This window comes from Panulirus ornatus, chromosome 17 (genome assembly GCF_036320965.1).
Source record: "Panulirus ornatus isolate Po-2019 chromosome 17, ASM3632096v1, whole genome shotgun sequence".
Taxonomy (NCBI): domain Eukaryota; kingdom Metazoa; phylum Arthropoda; class Malacostraca; order Decapoda; family Palinuridae; genus Panulirus; species Panulirus ornatus.
In genome coordinates, this window is record NC_092240.1 from 1,121,726 (window position 1) to 1,131,208 (window position 9,483).

General features: G+C 39.5%; 1 protein-coding gene across 6 annotated transcripts in view; it reads left to right on the forward strand.

Annotated features, from left to right (window-relative positions):
* Positions 1-8,301, forward strand: part of ENGase (cytosolic endo-beta-N-acetylglucosaminidase) — a 45,860-nt gene extending 37,559 nt beyond the window's left edge. For 3 of the 6 annotated variants that reach the window (XM_071671764.1, XM_071671763.1, XM_071671765.1), the window contains exons 11-12: positions 3,493-3,663; positions 7,037-8,301. In XM_071671764.1, coding sequence (XP_071527865.1) covers positions 3,493-3,663; positions 7,037-7,163 — 298 coding nt within the window. In that variant the 3' untranslated portion in view covers positions 7,164-8,301. The remainder of the gene's footprint in view (positions 1-3,492; positions 3,664-7,036) is intronic. The other 3 variants (XM_071671766.1, XM_071671767.1, XM_071671768.1) reach the window with 2 other exon arrangements.
* The last annotated feature ends 1,182 nt before the right edge of the window (positions 8,302-9,483 follow it).

Sequence of the window (9,483 nt, forward strand, 5' to 3'; positions counted from 1 at the left end):
TAACAACATTGAGAAATTCATTCTAATGGTTTGATGAATAAGGATCTAACAGTGCACCACACACACACGGCTTCCCTGTCTGCTAATGGATTGGAAAACCTTCCGAAATAATACAGTGATTTCAAATAACTTGCCAGTGAACAGAATCAACTGACTGTTGAAGTTACGAAACCTTGGGGTGAGGGACATGTGACAAGTCAACTACGCACAACGGTTGGCACCAGTTCAGTGTCACGCTGAGCAGGCCGTGTTAACAGTTAATTCAATGCAGCCAGTGTCCACTAATCGAGCGACAAGAAAAAGATGAAGGACGGTGATCCAACGGTCCCACAACTCCAGGCCAGAGGGTAGCAACAGCATCTGCTGGTTTGACATCATTTATATTAATACATCAGGGAACAAAACCCATTCCCTCTCAGAGTAAGCCCCAGCCAATCCCAGAGAAAGATCAAAATTAGCATTAAGTGACGGTTGTTACCCAAGTAGAGTGGGTCATAATAGTCTGACAAAAGAAACAAACACCATAATTTGGACAGCCTTTAAACATAACTAACACTAAAACGACTGCTTCATACACACACACACACACACACACACACACACACACACACACACACACACACTCAGAATTACTTCCGTAACGAATAAGCTTAAAAGTCATTAGTGCAATTGTGGGTTGTAGGGCGGACGAGTCTATGTTCCTGGGCACTGTGGCCGACCATCGTGTCATACTTCATGATGGCTCTGTTCACACTCTTCTCCAGATTGGCTGGTGAGGTCTACTTCTGCAGGTGGTCCGAACAAGAACTACTTCTTCACCAGACGCATGCAGAACATCTTTTACATTAAAAAAGAACAAACGAAGGTGTTCACTAAAAACGACAGAACATAGAGCAAGGCTTCTTGAAAATTATATTTCTACTTTCGAAAGAAATAAGGAAAAGAAAACGAAATATATGTGTCAGTGGAAAGAAAATAAGAGAGACTTTTGGATGTTAATGTGGTGAGAGGTGCAACTGGAGGGATGTCTGATCATTATCTTGTGGAGGCTAAGGTGAAGATTTGTATGGGTTTTCAGAAAAGAAGAATGAATGTTGGGGTGAAGAGGGTGGTGAGAGTAAGTGAGCTTGGGAAGGAGACTTGTGTGAGGAAGTACCAGGAGAGACTGAGTACAGAATGGAAAAAGGTGAGAACAATGGAAGTAAGGGGAGTGGGGGAGGAATGGGATGTATTTAGGGAATCAGTGATGGATTGCGCAAAAGATGCTTGTGGCATGAGAAGAGTGGGAGGTGGGTTGATTAGAAAGGGTAGTGAGTGGTGGGATGAAGAAGTAAGATTATTAGTGAAAGAGAAGAGAGAGGCATTTGGATGATTTTTGCAGGGAAAAAATGCAATTGAGTGGGAGATGTATAAAAGAAAGAAACAGGAGGTCAAGAGAAAGGTGCAAGAGGTGAAAAAGAGGGCAAATGAGAGTTGGGGTGAGAGAGTATCATTAAATTTTAGGGAGAATAAAAAGATGTTCTGGAAGGAGGTAAATAAAGTGCATAAGACAAGGGAGCAAATGGGAACTTCAGTGAAGGGTGCAAATGGGGAGGTGATAACAAGTAGTGGTGATGTGAGAAGGAGATGGAGTGAGTATTTTGAAGGTTTGTTGAATGTGTTTGATGATAGAGTGGCAGATATAGGGTGTTTTGGTCGAGGTGGTGTGCAAAGTGAGAGGGTTAGGGAAAATGATTTGGTAAACAGAGAAGAGGTAGTAAAAGCTTTGCGGAAGATGAAAGCCGGCAAGGCAGCAGGTTTGGATGGTATTGCAGTGGAATTTATTAAAAAAGGGGGTGACTGTATTATATACTGGTTCTCAGTGAATGTAGGTTTGCGGCAGGGGTGTGTGATGTCTCCATGGTTGTTTAATTTGTTTATGGATGGGGTTGTTAGGGAGGTTAATGCAAGAGTTTTGGAAAGAGGGGCAAGTATGAAGTCTGTTGTGGATGAGAGAGCTTGGGAAGTGAGTCAGTTGTTGTTCGCTGATGATACAACGCTGGTGGTTGATTCATGTGAGAAACTGCAGAAGCTGGTGACTGAGTTTGGTAAAGTGTGTGAAAGAAGAAAGTTAAGAGTAAATGTGAATAAGAGCAAGATTATTAGGTACAGTAGGGTTGAGGCTCAAGTCAATTGGGAGGTAAGTTTGAATGGAGAAAAACTGGAGGAAGGAAAGTGTTTTAGATATCTGAGAGTGGATCTGGCAGCGGATGGAACCATGGAAGCGGAAGTGAATCATAGGATGGGGGAGGGGGCGAAAATCCTGGGAGCCTTGAAGAATGTGTGGAAGTCGAGAACATTATCTCGGAAAGCAAAAATGGGTATGTTTGAAGGAGTAGTGGTTCCAACAATGTTGTATGGTTGCGAGGCGTGGGCTACGGATAGAGTTGTGCGCAGGAGGGTGGATGTGCTGGAAATGAGATGTTTGAGGACAATATGTGGTGTGAGGTGGTTTGATCGAGTAAGTAATGTAAGGGTAAGAGAGATGTGTGGAAATAAAAAGAGCGTGGTTGAGAGAGCAGAAGAGGGTGTTTTGAAATGGTTTAGACACATGGAGAGAATGAGTGAGGAAAGATTGACCAAGAGGATATATGTGTTGGAGGTGGAGGGAACGAGGAGAAGTGGGAGACCAAATTGGAGGTGGAAAGACGGAGTGAAAAAGATTTTGAGTGATCGGGGCCTTAACATGCAGGAGGGTGAAAGGCGGGCAAGGAATAGAGTGAATTGGATCAATGTGGTATACCAGGGTCGACGTGCTGTCAATGGATTGAATCAGGGCATGTGAAGCATCTGGGGTAAACCATGGAAAGTTCTGTGGGGCCTGGATGTGGAAAGGGAGCTGTGGTTTCGGGGCAGCTGGGGACTGAGTGTGAATGAATGGGGCCTTTGTTGTCTTTTCCTAGCGCTATCTCGCACACATGAGGGGGGAGGGGGATGTTATTCCATGTGTGGCGAGGTGGCGATGGGAATAAATAAAGGCAGACAGTATGAATTATGTACATGTGTATATATGTATATGTCTGTGTGTGTATATATATGTGTACATTGAGATGTATAGGTATGTATATTTGCGTGTGTGGACGTGTATGTATATACATGTGTATGGGGGTGGGTTGGGCCATTTCTTTCATCTGTTTCCTTGCGCTACCTTGCAAATGCGGGAGACAGCGACAAAGCAAAATAATAATAAAAAATAATAGATATAAGATTATTCTGATGCATTACTTTGACTGTCTCTTGGTCACAGAGTGGACTTAGAATTTATTTATCACATTGCAGAACCACCAGTAAAGGGAGAAAATTCCAGATAGATATTTTTCTTCCTCAACTTTAAAATTCACTTTTGGTAATCCCCTGTGATAATGCTGTGAGACTTCCCTGTGCCAATCCATCTCACAGAAAAAATAGTTTTTCTTGTTTTGCTTGCACATAAATCATAATGTTTCTTTTTAGCAGGATCTTGATGCTGAAGTGTGAGAAAGATTTTAGCAATAGCAAGGATATTGATGGGAATGAGAGTGTGCAATTGGGAACAGAAAGCTCTCAAAGGATCAATGAGGAAGATGATCACGTTCATGAAGTTGAGATTGTTGTTGATAGTACAGAAAATGGATGGACATTTAAGTAAGTTTATTTATGAAAATTCATTCAGAGACTAAGCATAAAGTCAGCAGTCAAAAAGTAGAAACTGTTAGATTCATAGGTTATCACTGTGATCAGGTCATATACAACAATTTAATATATTTTTTGTTTGGTTGATGCATATATGCTAGAAAATTTTTAATTAGGTATCTTTACCGTGAGATGAAATATATAGCAATTAATACTTGTGGTGTCATCCCATAAATTGTTATCAGATGCTCCAGTCTAAATTATTTCCATACACTGGTCAGTCTGTGTGGAGTTGTCTAGGAGGCCCTTGCGAGATGTGCACCCTCATCATATGTAATGATTTGTTTAGGATTAGTACTGTTAAAAGATAATGGATATTAGTAATGAAAACCCTATGTAAACACATTTTCTCTCCCCTTTCATACTCGTTCGCTGTTTCTCAAGGTAGCACCAGGAACTGATGAAGAATTGACCTCATTTGATCTCTTCCACTCTCTAGTTGTCATGTATAATACACTAAATCCACATTTCTCTATCCACAGTCAGGCCCCACAGACTTTTTCATGGTTTCACCTGACTGTTTCATGTGCTTTGCTTCAGCCCATTGACAGCACATGATCCCTTGTATACCACATTGCTCTGAATCACTCCATCTCATGTATGCCTGACACCCTTCTACATGTTCAGTCCCTGAACCCTTAAAGCATCTTTAACTAATCTCCATACTTCCACCTCCTCCTTGGTTGCCACCTTTTTATTTTCCACCTTTTCATACATATATACCCCATTTTAGCACACCTTCTTAAGCTCTCTCATACTAACTCCACAAACTATGAAACCTCTGTTTTACCTTATCATTTCTTATGTGATCAACCCACCTCACAGTACATATTGTCCTCAAACATATTATTTGCAGCAGATCACCCTCTCCTTTACATTTTTGTTTGAGGCTTATGCTTAGCATTCATAGTGCCAGCAGGACTAGAATAACATCAAACACATCCATCTTTGCCCTTTATGATGTCAAGTGATCTCTCTTTCCACACATTCCTCAGTGTGCCCAGAACCTTTGCCTACTCACCCATCCTATGGCTTACATCAGTTCCTGCAGTTACGTCTGCTGCCATAACTACTTCCAATTATTTTAGAACACTCCACTTTTTGTAAGTTCTTTACATTTAATCTCACACTCTATTCACTTTTCATTTATACTTGCACTCTATTCACTTTTCATTTAAACTCACACTCTATTCACTTAACTTTGCTTTTATTCACATTTATTATTAACTTTCTCCTTTTACACACTCTCCTAATCCAGACATAGTTTCTCCAGTTTCTCACATGAATCTTTCACCAATGCTTTGTCATCAGCATGCAGCTGTTGATTAACCTTCTCGCCCCCCTAATCCCAGCAGACTGCAAAACCCCTCTTTCCAAGACCCTTACAATCACCTCTCTTACTACTTATTTATTTTATTTATTATATTTGATCATTTCTTGAATCAGTGAGGTAGCACCAGAAAACAGACGAAGAAAGACCAATCTCCATGGTTGTTTAATCTGTTTGTAGATGGGGTTGTTACTGAGGTGAATGCAAGAGTTTTGGAGAGAGGGGCAAGTATGCAGTCTATTGTGGATGAGAGGACGTGGGATGTGAGTCAGTTGTTGTTAGCTGATGATACAGCACTGGTGGCTGATTCAGCTGCAGAAGTTGGTGACTGAGTTTGGTAAAATGTGTGAAACAAGGAAGCTGAGAGTAAATGTGAATAAGAGCAAGGTTATTAGGGACAGTGGGGTTGAGGGACAAGTCAATTGGGAGGTAAGTTTGAATGGAGAAAAATGGAGGAAGTGAAGTGTTTTAGATATCTGGGAGTGGATTTGGCAGCGGATGGAACTGTGGAAGAGGAAGTGAGTCATAGGGTGGGGGGAGGGGGCGAAGGTTCTGGGAGCGTTGAAGAATGTGTGGAAGGCGAGAACATTATCTCGGAAAGCAAAAATACGTATGTTTGAAGGGATAGTGGTTCCGACAATGTTATATGGTTGTGAGGCATGGGCTATAGATAGGGCTGTGCAGAGGAGGGTGGATGTGTTGGAAATGGGATGTTTGAGGTGCTTTGATCGAGTAAGTAATGAAAGGGTAAGTGATGTGTGGTAATAAAAAGAGTGTGGTTGAGAGAGCAGAAGAGAGTGTATTGAAATGGTTTGGTCACATGGAGAGAATGAGTGAGGAAAGATTGACAGAGAGGATATATGTGTCTGTGGTGGAGGGAACGAGAAGTGGGAGACTAAATTGGAGATGGAAAGATGGAGTGAAAAAGATTTTGAGTGATTGGGGCCTGAACATGCAGGAGGGTGAAAGGCGTGCAAGGAATAGAGTGAATTGGAACGATGTGGTATACCGGGATCGACGTGCTGTCAGTGGATTGATCCAGGGCATGTGAAGCGTCTGGGGTAAACCATGGAAAGTTCTGTGGGGCCTGGATGTGGAAAGGGAGGTATGGTTTTGGTGCATTATACATGACAGCTAGAGACTGAGTGTGAACGAATGTGGCCTTTGTTGTCTTTTCCTAGCGCTACCTTGCGCACATGTGGGGGGAGGGGGTTGTTATTTCATGTGTGGCGGTGTGGCGACGGGAATGAATATGGGCAGACAGTATGAATTATGTACATGGGTATATATGTATATGTCTGTGTATGTATATATATGCATACATTGAGATGTATAGGTATGTATATGTCCATGTGTGGACATGTATGTATATTCATGTGTATGTGGATGGGTTGGGCCATTCTTTCGTCTGTTTCTTTGCGCTACCTCGCTAACGTGGGAGACAGCGATAAAGTATAATAAATAAAAAATACAATGTTATCTGACCCACAGTGATATTTTGAATTAGAGATGAGCGCTGAATACCAGGTTTTAAGTTGCTTTAAATATTGAAAGTTGCATGTGACATATTTATATATGTTACAAAGAGTAACATACAAAAAAGGCAAGAATGTTGTTGTTTTTGTGATGCCTCAAGGAAAAGTAAGATGAATTATTAAAGTAAGATATTGTGAAAATGTTCAGAGAAGAAAAGTCTTCAGAACAAAGGACAAAGTAGAAGATCTCGGATGAAGAGTAATCATGCATTTTTAGACCAAAATTGGCTATTATGTAGAATGGTATCCATTCACTTTAATTTGCTGGGCTAGATTCTTTGATAGTATTACTAGAAAAGGGTATGCATGGTAATATAGTTTTCTCTATGTAATCACAACCATTTTAGCACCAGCCATATCAGTGAATAGGATTAAAAATCAGTATATCTTTTTCATATATTCCTTTATTCTTTCAGCTGTGTTGAGTCATTTGGGCTTATCTCTTTATTTATGCTTTCAGATCATTTGCAGTTAAAGAGACTGAAGGAAACGAACTGAAACAAATTGATGTTAAATTAGGAGGAGCTTCATCTCTTTTAATTGGCGAGCTAGATGTTGTCAATCGTTGTATTAAAGTTCAAGTTTAACTAATTTATTGCATGGAGAAATTTGGACATTGGTTGCAACTCAATATTAGAATTGCTTGTTGAGTTAAACAGTGCTTATTGGACATATATCAAGTTTATTGTGATTTCTGATTAACCACAAATTATTAATTATGTGATATAAGTATCTTTTTTACTGTTGTTGAAAAATAGGTTAAGCTAAAAAAACCTAGAAATTCTCTGTTTGTACACTAAGTAATAAAAATATTGTTATCCCTGTATAGTGTTACACCAGGTGTTTCAGTTTAGTCAGTACTTATGATTGTTTAGAGTATTCCATTTACATTGTAAAATCCCTTCTCGTGCCACTTTTTTCTTTTTTACTTAAATGTCAAAACATTTAAAAATTATATGTTTATTGAAATAACCTGAATATGTGTAATTCATTATATTGCTGATACTCAAGTTAAGAATTTTTTGCAAAACCCTTATATATAAGAAACAGAACTTTGGAAAGTCAAAGTGATGAGTTACCACCTACCAAGTATTATGTAGTTATGAAAGATGGTAAGAAATTGAAAGAGTTTGACTGTTTTCATTAGAAACTAATAATCATGCCATAGAAAATATTTGATCAGAGAGACACAAACACATGTATAGATTATCATAACATAGTTGACTTGCTCATGAGGAAATAATGAAACCACTACATGCCAGTTTTTCTTTATGTAATTTTGAAGCATGAATGACTATGAAAGTTCAAAAGATTCAAATCAATGTTAAATTTGTATAATTGAATCAGATTCAAAATTATATATTGCTGCTCCAACGATTCCATACAATAGAGCATTTATAGAGAACGGAATGTGCTAGTCATTTCATAGCAGTGACTCTATCTTACTGAAGTGGATTTCTTCTCTCCAATCCACTGCATCTCCTCATAATTGATTAGGTCTTTGTAGGTGAGGGAGCTGATTGCATCTCTCATTTCATGTGGTCTCATAATTATTGCTTTTCATTCTTTATAAATGTTTAATTGATGAATAGAATTGTCATATGTATCATTTTAATCTAATCATCCATTCATTATTTTACACTAATAGATGTTTATTTATATTTTACAAACAAGTTCAAGAATGTTTTCAATGTAACAGATCATAGACAATGGGAATATAGAAGTATCTGGAGTCTCCTTCATCCCTCTGGATGTATCTGATATCTTTGTTGGGTCATTGCCAGATAAGTTAAGCAGACATATCAATACATGACAAGACCAAGAGCAAATGTCATACTGTTTCAAAATGTATATTCTGGCAAGTGTAATGATACATTGTTGTTAACTATACAGTGGAGATCAGGTTATCTAGAACAATTGTGACTTAACCCTTTGTCCAAGAGAGTCTTCTTGTCTATAAAGCATTCAGAACTTCACTGTATAGTATATTAATTATGTTTTTGCAAATTATTGAACATTCTTTTTTTTTTTTTTTCATACTATTCGCCATTTCCCGCGTTAGCAAGGTAGCGTTAAGAACAGAGGACTGGGCCTCTGAGGGAATATCCTCACCTGGCCTCGTTCTCTGTTCCTTCTTTTGGAAAATCAAAAAAAATGAGAGGGGAGGATTTCCAGCCCCCCGCTCCCTCCCCTTTTAGTCGCCTTCTACGACACGCAGGGAATACGTGGGAAGTATTCTTTCTCCCCTATCTCCAGGGATATTGAACATATATATATATTGAACATGTTATTGAACATATATATATATATATATATATGGTGTGGGAGGCAAGTTGTTAGAGGCAGTGAAAAGTTTTTATCGAGGATGTAAGGCATGTGTACGTGTAGGAAGAGAGGAAAGTGAATGGTTCTCAGTGAATGTAGGTTTGCGGCAGGGGTGAGTGATGTCTCCATGGTTGTTTAATTTGTTTATGGATGGGGTTGTTAGGGAGGTGAATGCAAGAGTTTTGGAAAGAGGGGCAAGTATGCAGTCTGTTGTGGATGAGAGAGCTTGGGAAGTGAGTCAGTTGATGTTCGCTGATGATACAGCGCTGGTGGCTGATTCATGTGAGAAACTGCAGAAGCTGGTGACTGAGTTTGGTAAAGTGTGTGAAAGAAGAAAGTTGAGAGTAAATGTGAATAAGAGCAAGGTTATTAGGTACAGTAGGGTTGAGGGTCAAGTCAATTGGGAGGTAAGTTTGGATGGAGAAAAACTGGAGGAAGTAAAGTGTTTTAGATGTCTGGGAGTGGATCTGGCAGCGGATGGGACCATGGAAGTGGAAGTGAATCATAGGGTGGGGGAGGGGGCGAAAATTCTGGGAGCCTTGAAGAATGTGTGGAAGTCGAGAACATTATCTCGGAAAGCAA